Source organism: Mytilus californianus, unplaced genomic scaffold, assembly GCF_021869535.1.
Source record: "Mytilus californianus isolate M0D057914Y unplaced genomic scaffold, xbMytCali1.0.p SCAF_4, whole genome shotgun sequence".
Taxonomy (NCBI): domain Eukaryota; kingdom Metazoa; phylum Mollusca; class Bivalvia; order Mytilida; family Mytilidae; genus Mytilus; species Mytilus californianus.
The window spans coordinates 84593159-84608994 of NW_026262690.1; the positions used below are offsets into that span (position 1 = coordinate 84593159).

Sequence of the window (15836 nt, forward strand, 5' to 3'; positions counted from 1 at the left end):
TCTCCTTTGCCATTAGGAATCTCCAATTTAGCAAGTTTTTCTTCCCCTTGGGTTGAGTCATCTTCCCTTTCTTACTGATTTGCCTAACTTTTGCCATTAGTTACCTCTTTTTGTCCAAAGAGTAATCTCTCCTTTATTTTTCAATTACCTTCTTTTGCCATGAGATGTCTCCCCTTTATTTTTTTTCAATTGTCTCCTTTCAGTTATCTTTCCTTTCCTTCTTGTGAGTTGTTTCCCAATTTTCTGAAATCAATGTCTCACAGAATTGTCTCCCTTTTATTATTTTTTTTCCAATTTTTTAAGATGTCCTCTTCCTATCAACAGAAATGTCTCCTTTACTCCTCTCAAATATTTGATTATTATCATTTCATTATAAATATTGTCTGTTGGGAGGTATCTTCTATGTTTTATCTTTCTCACAAACAAAGGGCATTTACACTCTTTAGTTTACCTCCTTTCCCTAAATCATTTTTTTTTATTTAGAGTCCTTTTAATAAAAATTGATGTCATTGTCGGTGTACCAGGGTTCGATTCCCTGCCTAGGCTTATATTATGTGGCTGGTTGCAAAAGTGGGCAGATTGCCTAGTGGCCCAGCACTGACAATTACTGAAATTTTTGTTCTTCATTAAGGTTTAGTTTTACATAAAGTGACTTAATATTTTCAACTATTAACAAAGTTTTCAGACTGTAATGTACTGTGGATTCATAATAATTTGTTAGGTACCAATTTTCATGGATTTCATGAGTATAGATTAACTACAAATTTAAATATTCAATTAAGAATTGAATGCTTCTTTTTGTAAATTTATTGGGGTGTAAAAGCGTTGACCTAAGTACATTTTGTATTCCGCACTTCATTCTAAAATTTGTGCGAACGGTCAACGCTTTTACATTCCAATAAATTTACTGGTATTTAATACTCAGTATTATCAAGTGATAATCGAGTATTCCAGTACTCATTGACACCCCTAGTATTTTAATATGTATGTACAGCATACAACATTTACATTAATAAACCAGTACAGTCACTTTATACTCATTATCTTTCTGATAAGGAACAAAAAGGTAAATCAGGCTACACCAAGGCATAAAGTTGATTTGATTTATTCTTGAAATATAAATCAAGTAGCAGTTTTCTCTTTTGAATTGTTTCACACTTTGTCAAAATGACTCAGTATGGGTTTTACTAATTGTTGAAGGCCTTACAGTGGCATGTTATTCACATCTTTGTCCATTGGTTTTTGATTGTTTCAATGGCAAAAATACCCTATATCCTTATTTTAACAATCCATCATTTACAAAAGTAACATATAAGCTGCAAAGGATAGAAATCGACCGTATGCAAATGAACATCAAAACATCTGTTTTTAACCTATTTTGGGTTGAAAAAATCTCTATGCAAAGTCTATAACTGTTTGATAATTGAGTTGACGTAAGAACCCTACAAAACAGATCCAAATTCATCTTTTATTTAGTATTTGAATGTTCCAAAATAAATCAAAGTCAAATACATGGTTTTTGCAGTTGCATAAGGTTGATTCTATCCGATGCAGCTCATAATGTCTTGTGTGAACAACACTTTGAAATGATTGGATAAACAGTGTAACAATGAATTACTAAAGAATGGTCTGAAGATTGACATATGGTATAAATTGATTGATTGATTGGTGTTTAACGCCACTTTCAACACTATTGCGCTATTTCGTAGCGGTCAGTTTTTATTGGTGGAGAAAGCCGAAGTGCCCGGAAAGAACCACCGACCTTTGGTAGGAAAACTTACAATCCTAGTCAATTAAGATTGTAGTCGAGTGCACCTGCCACGTGCAAGATTCGAACTCCCAACCTCAGTGTTGACTGGCTAGTGATACAATAATTCGACTACTTAGACCACTCGGCCACCAAGGCCCCCCATACATATGGTATAAACATTACTGCTAAGAACAGTATGTTATCTGCTAGATCTTTTTATTTTGTATTAATTGTCATGTTACTGATTTTATACCCCACATTTTCTTTTATTCAGACACAATTCCTGAGGAATCATCAACCAACATAACTTACATTCAGGATGATTTATTAACAGTTTACTCATTGTTGAAGGTCTTAAAATGGCCTGTAATTATTCAAATCTTAGTCCCTTGGTCTTTGATGAGTAGTAGTCTCATTTGCAATCATACCAAGTTTCCCTTATTTCAACAAGCCATCACACAAGTTTAAATACACTGCATGTACTTTAGTTAGTGAAATACATGTATCGGTCATGAAAATTTCTAATTTGATTTTTTAAGAGGAAACATCAAGGAGTTTTTGTTATTCACGGAAACAGGAAAAAGATAAATGTGGATAGTGTCCACATGTGGACACAGATGATGCCCCCACTTGCATATCATATAGTTATAAAGGGACATAACTGAAGAACGGTAAAAGTGACGCTACCCAAATTTATATGCTTTGATACATCTAATGATGGTCATACATAAAAAGTCCTAATATGAGACTCAGAATATTTCAATGGAATCTATTCATTTTCACTAGATAATTGTTGTATTGTTAATATTATAACTAGAGGCTCTCAAGAGCCTGTGTCGCTCACCTGTATTTACTGATGCTTTGGAAATCATGTAAAATAAGGTTAAAATCATAATTAATAGTATTAGATATTAGATATTATAATGATATCTAAGATAATAACAAAAAATGTGGATAGTGTCCACATGTAGACACAGATGATGCCCCCGCTTGCATATCATATAGTTATAAAGGGACATAACTAAAGAACGGTAAAAGTGACGCTACCAAAATTTGAACTTGATCTGAGTTTTGTGGTAATAAGCATTGTGTGTAAGTCTCATAACATTTGGTTGAGGCTAACTTAAGTAGAGAACAGAAACTAAAAATTCAGCAATTTTTCTATTTGTAAACACACATAACTCTAGAACGGTTGTGTATAAGTTTTATAACATTTGGTTGAGGCAAACTAAAGTAAGAAAACGGAAACAAAAAATTTGTACTTGATCTTAGTTTTGTGGTAATGAATATTGTATATAGGTTTCATAATGTTTGGTTGGGGCAAACTTAAGTTACAGAATGGAAACTAAAAATTTTGCAATCTTTTGATTTATAAAGGGGCATAACTCAATAATGGTTAAAGTGACACTACCCAAATTCAACTTGATCTGTGTTTTATCAGTGGAAGTCAAAATTACACATTGCATTGTATAAAGCATTGATAGTATTTGATTCAACTATAATCATGGACAAAGGAAGATAACTCCAATTTTAAAAATTAATTGATATTTAGAAGAAAATAAAAAATTTCCAATTTTTCCATTTATAAAGGGGCATAACTATAGAACAGTTAAAGTGACGTCACCAAAATTCAAACTTGATCTGTGTTTTGTGGTAATCAGCATTGTGTATAAGTTTCATAACATTTGGTTGAGGCAAACTTAAGTTACAGAACGGAAACTAAAAATTTTGCAATTTTCCCATTTATAAAGGGGCATAACTCTAGAACGTTTAAGTGACGCCACCAAAATTCAAACTTGATCTGTGTTTTGTGGTAATAAGCATTGTGTATAAGTTAGAGAACGGAAACCAATATTGGGACATACGTACGTACAGACGGACAAGGGTAAAACTTAATGCCCCCATCGCTACGGCGTGGGCATAAAAATGTGAAAATGCATTATATCTTACTATAAATCAGTATTATTCCACTTAAAATGTGACCTCAAATCTAATAGTTTGTTTGTCCGTTCTGTAGTTGACGGAAATATAATCCACAATTATAGGGATTTCCTTATGAGGGATAAAATTGTCATCAGGAAAACTACTTAAAAAATTCAATATGTAAAATCCTATTGGTTGAAACTGTATTATAATGATACAGTTATTTTTGTTTACATTAATCTGACATTTGTTAATCATGCTCATGAAATTGCTCACTATATATAATAATACAGTAAATAACATACAGTATCTTGTATTGATTGATTGTTAATTTATTAAAGTCCAGTGGCAAATATTTCACGAATGATCAGGATGATAGTATCTTCCATATAACATTGCCATTGTTAGCACACCTGTTCTTTTTCTACTTGAAAATGTGGATTTTTGTTCATTTATTTTAAAATGTTATTTTCTGTGGTAATAATGTTTTGTACCATATATAGTATAATATCTCCAAGGCAAACATTCATGCACCCTTTTAAATTTAAATGCACCATCCTTTCCATAAACAAGCAGATAAAATGATTAAAAGTACAAAATTGGTACACTCCTTTCCACAAAACAAGTCAACCATGAGTACATGTCATGTTCAGGCATTCAGATTAACTTGTCCTACATTCTACCTGCTTTCTCATTTCATATACAATGTAAAACTAAACATTGTTAATCGCATTTGAAACATATATAAATATGATCATATTACTAGTAATTGTAAATCTTGTTATAATAACTTGATACAAATATTTGCGTTATTTCAAATATAATTTCTAAGTTTCTTTGTTTATTACTGTTAAATTAATCAACATTCCTTATAAATATTCAACAAATTAGAAAACATTGTTATCAAATTCCAACATATGGTCATGTCTCATGAATTTTGAATGTCATACATGTATCTTGAGATAAGACACCTGGTGTACAATTCTGTATCAGAATTGGTGAAAATATGTAGGACATCAGCATTATTAACGAAAGAGATATTTACATCTGCCAAATATACAGAAGAAATCATAATCAAATTATGCAACAAATCCTCTTTGAGATTTGTGGTTTTCAATTCCAAAATGTGCATCTGAATGATCTTTCCACTTTCGAAGAGTTATCTCCCTTTTAAATCACAAATATTCAGTGTATACTAATGAAATATACACTTATACTAGTTGTTACATAACAAAACCATTATAATTATGATTTAATAATAAATTTTTAATACTGGTTGTACAATACATTTGTAATCGATATGTTGATGAAACAAAATAATCTTCTAAAAATGTCTGCTAGAACAATAATGAATTTATAAAGAATTGTAACAAAGAAAACAGAAACAAAGAATAAAGACAACATGAAAATGAAAGTTTAATTAACAAACAATTTTACTGTTTAGTACTGCATGGTTTGGTTGTTTAATGTTGTTTGGGTTCACTGTAAGAAGCAAAACAATAAAATTGTTAGTAAAGCACGCACAAATCAAATAAATACACTCACAAAACACCCAGAACAAGCTGTGTGGTTTGGTCTCATCAAATCTATCAACATTTTAAACAAAAGGCATCCTTGTTTATTTGTGAATTCACAAATTTTTGCAAAAATTCAGTTTCTAAAAATTTCAATTCACAGAATTCTATCATGATGCATGAGATATATTTCTTGTATAAATTCCATATCAATTATAATATAATTATAACTGATTAAAAACTACACAGCTTGCTCAAAAGTTAAGTAATACAACATGCAATGTTTATAGCTAGTAGTAGAAAACATGCAGTGCTAAAAATTTCTTATTATGGTTGTTGTATTGTTGGGTTACTGCTTTGTCAATGTTTAGTCATAGTCCAAAGTCTCCAAATACCTTTAAATCATTTCAAATAGTGCTTTCCTACATCAATGTGTTTTCAATGTAACATTATATCTAACCTGACTATAGCAAAGCCCAACTTCCCATAGACATTTTTGAAGAGTTTAACCCTATTGCCATGCCAGATGTGTGAGTGCAGTTCATAGTTTGGAATCTTCTTAATCTGATTGTCTTAAAATGTGTCAGTTCTTTGGTACTGGTTTTCCCAAAGCATATTGACAAGGGGCAATATGGTCAGGGAGCTTGCCTTTTGCTAAGTCTTTATTGTGAATTTTAGACATTTTTTTTTCAGTATTTAATCTTAACTTAATGTCTTGATCTCTTATTGATATTTATAAAACCAGAGAAATCATTATTCAAAAATTGTAATGGAAAACAAGTCCATCACAACACTTGTTCATTGTGGATAAAATGTGATGAGGTTATGACCTGACCACATGACGAGAGTGAAATGAAATCAATCACAGAAAAAAAAGATGTGTTGGAACTAAAGTTTTGCTGTCTAATCAGTGTGAGTATAGTGAAGATTACAACACAATATATAAAACATGTAGGCAAAAAAAAAAAAAAGTTTCCTGTTGCATTAAGATTAAAAATATTGTAGGTAATTTGATTTTCAAAAAATACATATACACATACATAACGACCTTGACCTTTTTCTAATATTTGCCAAACAAAAAGATAAGGAGCATCTGGGTGAGCAACAGAAAACATTGTCTTTTTAAGTTTTGTCACATACAAAATAAAGTTTTAAGCTTCTTAGATTATGTTTTCAAAAGAGGATGTTACATGGAGGAATTTCTATATTGTGCCAACAATATTCTGATTTTAGAATCAACTAACTTCTATTTCAGAATGAAATAGTTCTTGTGACAGACTTTTGTAGTAACAGCACAGTAACATAAGAAGCTAAAAACTCTTACTCTATAAAAATACACAGATATTATCAACTCACCTGGACCATTTTACAGTCAGTCTCATATTTAGTTTTATGCCATGGTGCATACACTACTGTACACTGGAAGTGGTCAGTCTGCAAGAGAAAGTAATGTTTTCTGTTAATTTCTACTCTTTCAAAACATACCGGTAAATATAGATTCCACCACTGCATCAAGAGTATCACGATATTTCTCCACCTGAGAGAGTTAAAAGTTTAATATTTAAAGCGCGAGGATTGACAAGTTTTTTAAATAATTAAAATTTAACTGTTCAGAGCAGAGAAAATATTGTTATATATGAGTTCTAGTGTTGGAATCTATTTCTCTAATGATTTTTAGACGTTATCTTAACAAAGTTTATCCTTTATATGTGACGTCATTAGGCATGGTCGCCTTTTTCATGACGTCACAATAGGAAATTCAGAAGAAACCAAGAAAATTTGACATCATCATTAAATTTCAAAAAATTATTTGCCCAGAACAAAGTTTTATCTAGAAAGGAGAAATATTTTTCTCACACCGATTGAGAAATGTGAAAAAGCATGAAAATTAGAGAATATGGATCTCTTAACTCTATGAACATATGATGGAATATGATTTTTTAAATCTATTCTCAATGCTCTTGGATTCCCTTTTTATGAAACAAACTTCTAGTTCAAATATCTCCTCATACTTGTGATCCTTTGGAAAGTTGGTGAGCTGAGATTAACAGAACTGTAAATCTTCTTGCCATTGAGGTAAAAATTTGACTATTTGACTACTTTAGTATCCAAACAGATCACATGTATATCTATTTTTAAATCCATTTAATAATGATTTTTCTGTCATGTCCATGTTATTTGAAAAATTTGTGCAAAAACATAGTATGTATTACATACTGTATGGAAAAGCAATGCAAAATAAAAATTGATGCAAAAGGCAATTAACATGAGCTCAATAAAATGACCAAAATTGTTTCTGTACCACTTTATTTAATGACCTAATCAAAGATATCAATTCGGTCATTGACCTTTCAGATTAGGTTGGTCCTAAATCATTGTATTATCACCTCCAATCACCCTGTTTCAAAGTGAATTACTCAACATCAGTAAGTCATTCTAAACTTAGTGACCTTGTGTCTGCTGTGTGCTACCAATACCTTAAGTTTAAACCAAAATCACAATTCATTTGATGGAGTTATATTGTGATTCTTACGCTTAGTCTTTTCTACATTAATATTCACAGATATAGCTTACATGAGTAGCAGAGTTACTTGGTGGACAATCGGCCAACAATGATGTCATGTGATCCTTGTCATTCATGCATGTCTCTGATTGTTGGAAATCAACGTTCATTGTGTACTTTGCACCAGCAACAACCTAACAGAAAAAGATTTCATAGTAATTAATTGCTACTACAGAAGATAATAAATACATTATCAAATTACACAGTAAGCATTCAAGTTAATGGTTTTTGGATTGATAGCCAAAGTAATATATTATAATTTTAACTAGTAAATCAAATAAGAAAACATGTTCAAAGGACACTATAAAACAAACATGCAATGTGCCTCCCTCCCCCTACTAAATGTTGATGACACTGATGTTCAACAAAAATGGACCTTAATGTGAAAAGAACTATGTTACACTTTATTGAATAGCTAGCTGAAAGTAATTACCAACGTTGTACCCTGGGATAAACACGGTCTGATAAAAGATGCTACATTGTAGTTTCCAAAAATTACCTGAGTTGTTCAGTTACAAGATTGTACAGGTATCTGATGTAAAATGCTGCATTGCATATTTTAAGAACTAACTGTACAGTTGGAAAAGTTTACGTGCCTTAACTCTTATAAACCATGCTAAATTGTGTTTGCCAATAATAACCTGTGTCGTATGTATTTTCCATATGGTATTTTGAGGGGGTCAAAATACCATATGACACCAGTGTTGTACAACTGCAAACTTTTTCAGGTGTCTTATAAGCCATGCCTTATAGTTTTTGCTAATGATAACCTGTATTGTATATTTGGAACTTGTACAAGTGTCTAATAAAACATGCTACATTGCATTTACAATTAACAAGTGAAACTGCGAGCTACTGCTCACTGATGATTAAATCCCCCGTCCAAATATTTCGGTAAACAGGAAGTTGTTGAGTGATGAATCTGAAAAAGCATCACACAGTATAGCTGACTTATATAAACCCTGAAACCAAATTTCAGAAATCCTTGTATTGTAGTTCCTGAGAAAAATGTGAAGAAAATTTTCAACTTGGCTATCATGTGTAAAATGATACAAGTGTTTGGTAAACAGAAAGTTGTTAAGCGATGAATCTGAAAACGAATCACATGGTATAGCTGACTTATATACACCCTGAAACCAAATTTCAGAAATCCTTGTATTGTAGTTCCTGGGAAAGATGCGACGATAATTTTCAACTTGGCTATCATGTGTAAAATGATACAAGTGTTTGGTAAACAGGAAGTTGTTGAGTGATGAATCTGATAACGCATCACACTGTATAGCTGACTTATATAAACCCTGAAACCAAATTTCTGAAATTCTTGTATTGTAGTTCCGGAGAAAGATGCGACGAAAAATATTCATGGGATGGAAAGACGTACTGACAGATGGATGGACTGACGGACAGATGGACAGACAGAGGTAAAACAGTATACTCCCACTTTTTTATGCTTTAAAAAAGTGGGGGTATAATTACCTGTGTTGTACATTTGGAAATTTGTACAGGTGTCTGATAAACCATGTACATAATTATTACTTGTGTTGTACATTTGGAAACTTGTACAGGTGTCTGATAAACCATGCTACATTGTATTTACAAATAATTACCTGTGTTGTACATAGATTATGTGGACAAATGTCTGATCAACAATGTTACATTGTATTTACAAACAAGCCTTCTGTGAGTATTGCATGGCAATACATAGTCCCCTACCGGTTACAAATTCATTGTAATGGAATGAAATTCTAACTTGATCTATAACTTGTCATGGTGTAAACTTTATAAAAATATCAAGTCAAAATCTTCAAGCATGACGAAAAAAACTGTTGAAAACTGATCATTTAAGTGAATTTTCTATGTCCAAAGACCATAACTCTGCACAAAATTATCAGACTGGAACAAAATTCCAACTTGATCAGTAACTTGTCATGATAAAACTATATACTAATTATCAAATCAATGTCTTCAAGAAAGACAAACAAACCTACCACCAAATTCTTCAAACAATTTACCAAAGAAAAGGAAAAAAATCAAAATGTCATTTTGTCTTTTAAAAATCTTTTAAATAAAAATGAGTTATTTCCCTTTGAACAGAAATCTACTAATTAATAAGTATTTCATCAAAAATTTAATTCTAGGGAAAGGGCTTTAACTGAACAAAGAGAAAAGCTAAAATCGTGAAAATTGAACTTGACCTGTAACTTGTCATGATAAATCAATAAACCAAATATCAAATCAATATCTTCAAGAACGAAGAAAAAAAGTCTGGAAAACTGATTTGCAGGACTGACAGATGGACAGACAGACAGACGGACGGAGTGCAAACCTAAAGTCCCCTTCGACTTCGTCGGTAGGGGACTAATAATTACTTGTGTTGTACATTTGGAAACTTGTACAGGTGTCTGATAAACCATGCTACATTTTGTATTTGACAATAATTACTTGTGTTGTACATTTGGAAACTTGTACAGGTGTCTTATAAACCATGAACATTGTTTTACAAATAATTACCTGTGTTGTACATTGTTTTACACATAATTACCTGTTTTGTACATGGGTAACTTGGACAAGTGTCTGATAAACCATGCTACATTGTATTTACAAATAATTACTTGTGTTGTACATTTGGAAACTTGTACAGGTGTCTTATAAACCATGAACATTGTTTTACAAATAATTACCTGTGTTGTACATTGTTTTACACATAATTACCTGTTTTGTACATGGGTAACTTGGACAAGTGTCTGATAAACCATGCTACATTGTATTTACAAATAATTACTTGTGTTGTACATTTGGGAACTTGTACAGGTGTCTGATAAACCATGTTTCACTGTTTTCGGCAATAATTACCTGTGTTGTACATTTGGAAACTTGTATAGGTGTCTGATAAACCATGCTGCTTTTCGGTGAGAGTCAATGCTCCGTGTTGAAGGCCGTACCTTGACCTATAATGGTTTACTTTTATAAATTGTTACTTGGATGGAGAGTTGTCTCATTGGCACTCATACCACATCTTCCTTTATCTATTCACTGTTTTGGCAATAATTACCTGTGTTGTACATTTGGAAACTTGTACAGGTGTCATATGAAACATGCTATTTGACATCATGTTGACATGTCTGACGGCTTCCTGTAAAGGTGCCTGAAAGGTATCTGAATTACAGTCTGCTGCACTGACTCCTCCTGCTAAGAAATGTTCACCTAATTGACGTTTGACTATCCCTGCTGGTTTACAATCTGATTGCTGCACTTGAACAAACTTCTCCCATTCTTTGTACCAAATTTTAAAAGTACATTCTTGTTTCTGAAACCATTAAAATATTCACTGAATTTCATGAACTCACAAAATATTAAGAAACACATTAAACATGTTATCTGGTCATGTCAGTGGGAAGTTTCACCTTTTTGTACTCAAAAGTTTTACCTTAAAATCAATAACATTTAGATCATTTTGACAGGACATTTATTTTTTTAATTTATTGTTTTTCATTTTTTTATATGTAAAAAAGTTTTGTTAACTCCTTGCGTCTTTAACATGTTTTCACAAAGCATTTCCAGCATCACAAAACAAACTTTGTTTGAAAACTTTTTAAAGCAGTTAAACACGGGACAAATAATTCCTGCTTTTAGCAGCAATGCTCAGAGCAAAATATGTGCCAAATACGTTGTACATGTAGTAACTAATATTGGTCAAATTCTTTAGGACATCATGGGAGAGTCTTTATTAAAATTTTGAGAATTTCTTGTTGAATAAAAAAAGAACCCCCTTGAATCTAAGCTTTTTGTTTTTACAGTTTAGAACTAGTCCAAATAATTATGACGTCTTGCAAGGCTATTTTAATTTTTTTCTGTGACACCTTCCTACATCATAGGAAGGCGTCACAGAAAAAAATAAAATAGCCTTGCAAGACGACATAATTATTTGGACTAGTTTAGTACCATTTCTGAATTTCCCCTATTTTAAGTGGGCCCACTTAAGACCCCCTTTTTGAAAATCCTGGAGCTGCCAATGACTGCATATTCTCTGTCAATAGACCAAAAATTACAAGCTCAGTGGATACATTTAAATTTTTAAATTATCTCTCAACAGAAATGTAACTGTGTGGTGGATCTGCAAATTTCTTGCTTTTTTCGAATTATTAAAAAGAACTATCATAAATTATAGTTAAACATCTGGACTTGAGTGAGGTCAAATTTTTCAAAAACTGTACCAATAATAAGGGTAGTTGTAAAAATTTAAATTACAGCAGCAGAAACAAGAGATACCATTTTTTTTGGCCTGATACAAAAAGAATAATTACTTACTCCTCCATCTGCAGTGTTAAGTGTAACAGTATATTTGTAGATATATCCTGCAACAACCTGCAATACAATTTATAAATTGATAATTCATAAAATTTACATAACATTGTGTAAATATCAGTACACATTTTTTTCTGCTTTAATTTTACATAAAAGCAAAATTTTAAGTTCTAGTTTTGCCTTTCTAAAAGTTAAACCATTATCACCTGTTGAAGGAAAAACACAAAAACTTTTTATCCTCATCTCATGTTTTTTTCTTGTTCTGAAGTTGATGGATAAATTTTAAAACTAATTAGTAATCCATCATACAAGTGTGACAGAATTGTTTCCTTTGAGTAGTAGATACGTAGCAAGCTGTAATCAGTTGAGCTAAGAAGTTCCTCTTTCGCTAAGTTGATTAAAGCGCTGACTTTGAAAACAGAGGTCCTGGGTTCTAGTACCAAAGGGGACAATTTTGATTTTCTATTGAGAATCATACTCTCCAGTTACAGAAGAGTGAACACAATCGCATCTGAATCCTATTCATAGCAAATTATCTAAGAAACTTCAACTGTACTACCCTTCAAAGTTATAAGAAACAAACTGAGGCAGAGAAGTATACATGAAATTGATTGATGGATGTTTTACGCCACTTTCAGCACCGTTGGCTATTTCGTGGTGGCCAGTTTTTATTGGTGGAGGAAGCTGTAGTGCCCAGAGAGAACCACTGACCTTCAGTTGGAAAACTGACAATACTAGTCAACAAAGATCTGAGTCAAACACCTGCCACTAGCAGGACTCGAACTCACAACTTGAGAGTTGACAGGGTAGTGATTCAGTTGTTGGACTACTCAGTTACCAAGGCCCCCACACCATGCACACTTGAAATTGACTATAACTCATATTTTATTATCAAAACTGGTACGGAGAATTTTGATGCAAAGAGGACAATGCTTGGTGTTATGTTGAAATAAGAAAAACCAAATAATTTTCATGAGCAAATTATTTTTTGTGAGTAGAAAAATAATGTGAATATAAATCAAAGCATACATTTTATATATATGTTAAACTTATCTTTCCTGATATACATTAAATGCATCAAGAAATTGTGAAAATAAATCACCACAAAGTTGACTAAAAGGACTAAATGTGAAAAAAGTATCATGAAAATAAGTTGGTTTGTAGTATATAAATTTGAATAAAACATTTTACCGGTTAATTATTTTAAAGAACAAACATGCATCACATGTTGAAAGAATTTTGACATGGTGGATGTCACAACATTGACAACTTGTACATAAACATATATATATTAAGAATAAAGGTGATCTAGTGGTTGCAGATACTCCTGTCTGAAGCATAAATCTTTAACAGAAAATGTCCACTGAAAATCGAATGACTGAAGGTACAGGTCTAATCTGAATCTCCATGGAAATGAGATGTGCCAATGCTAATACAACTGCATACCACATACCATTGACTTTTCATAAGTCGTTCCCTTTAAACAAACCTTAACACAAACATTAACTTGTAAACTATGTAAAAGTTTCAAAGTCAATGAACCTTAATGAGGGGGTGGGGTTATATAATCTCCATAGAAATGAAACTTGCAAATGCCAATACATTTGCATACCAAATATCATTGACTTAACATAAGTGGTTCATCTTAAACTGACCTAATCACAAACTAATACATGTAAACTAAGCAAAAGTTTCAAAGTCAATAGACCATGACTGAGGGATACAGACCAAATATTCTCCATGGAAATGAAATGTGCTAATGTCTATACAACTGTATACCAATTATCCCTGACCTACCACTAACAGTTCCCCTTAAACTGACCTAATCACAAACTAATACATGAAAGCTAAGCAAAAGTTTCAAAGTGAATAGAGCATGACTGAGGGGCCGGGGCCAAATAATCTCCATGGAAATGAGATATGCCAATGCTTATACAACTGCATATCAAATATCATTGACCTACCACTAATGGTTCCCCATAAACTGACCTAATCACAAACTAATACATATAAACTAAACAAAAGTTTCAAAGTCAATAGACGATGACTGATGGGGCGCTCCAAATATTCGCCAAAGTAATGAGATGTGCCAATGCTAACACAACTGCATACCAAATATCATTGACCTACCACTAGTGGTTCACCATAAACTAGACCTAATCACAAACTAATACACTTTCGACGCCGCCGCCGGAAAACAGCATACCTGTGTCTCATTTTTGACTCTGTCAAGGCGAGACAAAAAATGAATCATGATATGGTGTTAAAATCTTAAAAGATTTCTTGAAGTAGTGCTTTCATCATTACCCAGAAACAAAAAATATCCTTATTTTACACATAACTTATAAGGGGTAGAACTCATGAACAAAAAAAGTTGAAAATGTGAAAATTTAAATTGACCTGTAGTTTATGGTCCACGACCTTGTGTCCAAATTTGTATAGATTAGGTTTAGCTTTGATCAGAAACCAAAAGTGTGATAGACTGAAAAACACACTGACATGTGCATCCCTATATCTTTTGAACCCAGAGGTTTATAATAACAACAGTTTGTCCCTATGGTTTTTTAAATATTTCTTTTTCTTTAGACTTGTCAGAAATTTGCAATCTTCTCAAAAGATTCTTATCAGGAACTCTTTCGGCAGGAGGATTTTTTTTAGATTGGTCAATTATTTTGATCTGTTTCTAGCTATGCATGCTTACTTTTGTCACTTTTGTACTTATCTGTTTCCTGCAAAGTTATTTATTGTCAGTTCTTACTAGGCAAGTTATACATTTTCAAAATCCTCCGTAAATTTTAATCTTAAAATTTACAAATATTTTAAAATTCCTTTGAAAGAAATTGTATGTTCTAAATCAAAGTTCAATATTTCTTTGTCTTAAAAAGTAAATTCTTCTGAAATCAAGGGTGTAAAAAAGGGATTACATAATGTTCACACGTATATCCTCGTGTATTGTGTTTTCGACCTACTTACAATTTATCAATATTTCCCCTTTAATATGTTTGAACATATACATGCCTAATATTTTTTAGAGTCACTAGTATACTTGTACATTAAATAATTGTATCTAAAATATATTTCGATCTTAAATATTTTTTTTATTTCAGTTCATTAGATCGATGGCATCTTTGTTGACAAAAACTAGCGTCTTGTGTTTTCGACCTATCTAAGAAACGGGTCCAAAGTCGGAAATGACATGTCATACAAATCCGGAATTGGTTATAATTTGATGCCAATGTTTATATCAAATTATTCAAAGTTTTAGAGGCGATCAAACTTATGATTTAATGAATTAAATGGTGACATATACAACTATAAGATATAAAATATTATTTTGATATCTTTATTTGACTAGTTGTACACATTTCACATGAGGACCTTGTATACAGTCATGTTTCTGTTCAATATACTTCAGTGAAGGCATTATAAAGTGAGGTTGGTGAGTATTGTCTGTAATCTCCCCTGACAGACTGCTGTTTCTGTGAATTAAAATTAATTGATATTTTATTTTTTTCAGCAAAAAACTGTAAGAATCATCCACATTTCCGTATTAAAAATAACTTTTAAGTATATCACCTAACCACATGACAGTCATGTGACGTAATGACCTTGATGTTAACTTCACATGCTAAAAGTCCTCGGCCATATTTCTAGAATATTTGTTTATTTTTGATAGATTCTTGTGGAAGGTAAAAAAAGTATTAGTGAAAAGGTACAAAAATGTGATATCAAATAAAATAACGTAAATACTTAATTATAATAACTTTACTTGAAACATCTT

At 31.9% G+C, this 15836-nt stretch overlaps 1 protein-coding gene across 6 annotated transcripts in view; it reads right to left on the minus strand.

The window, feature by feature from the left end:
* LOC127738760 (cathepsin L-like) overlaps positions 1–15836 on the minus strand; it is a 50212-nt gene that overhangs the window by 30325 nt on the left and 4051 nt on the right. The window contains exons 2-5 of one of the 6 annotated variants that reach the window (XM_052250114.1): positions 12059–12115; positions 10803–11057; positions 7762–7884; positions 6544–6621 (exon numbers count right to left, since the gene is read on the minus strand). In XM_052250114.1, the coding sequence (XP_052106074.1) occupies positions 6544–6621; positions 7762–7884; positions 10803–11057; positions 12059–12115 (513 nt within the window). Of the gene's footprint in view, positions 1–6543; positions 6622–7761; positions 7885–9226; positions 9259–9357; positions 9366–10261; positions 10270–10431; positions 10440–10603; positions 10637–10802; positions 11058–12058; positions 12116–15836 lie in introns of those variants that run through there. The other 5 variants (XM_052250116.1, XM_052250119.1, XM_052250117.1 and 2 more) reach the window with 5 other exon arrangements.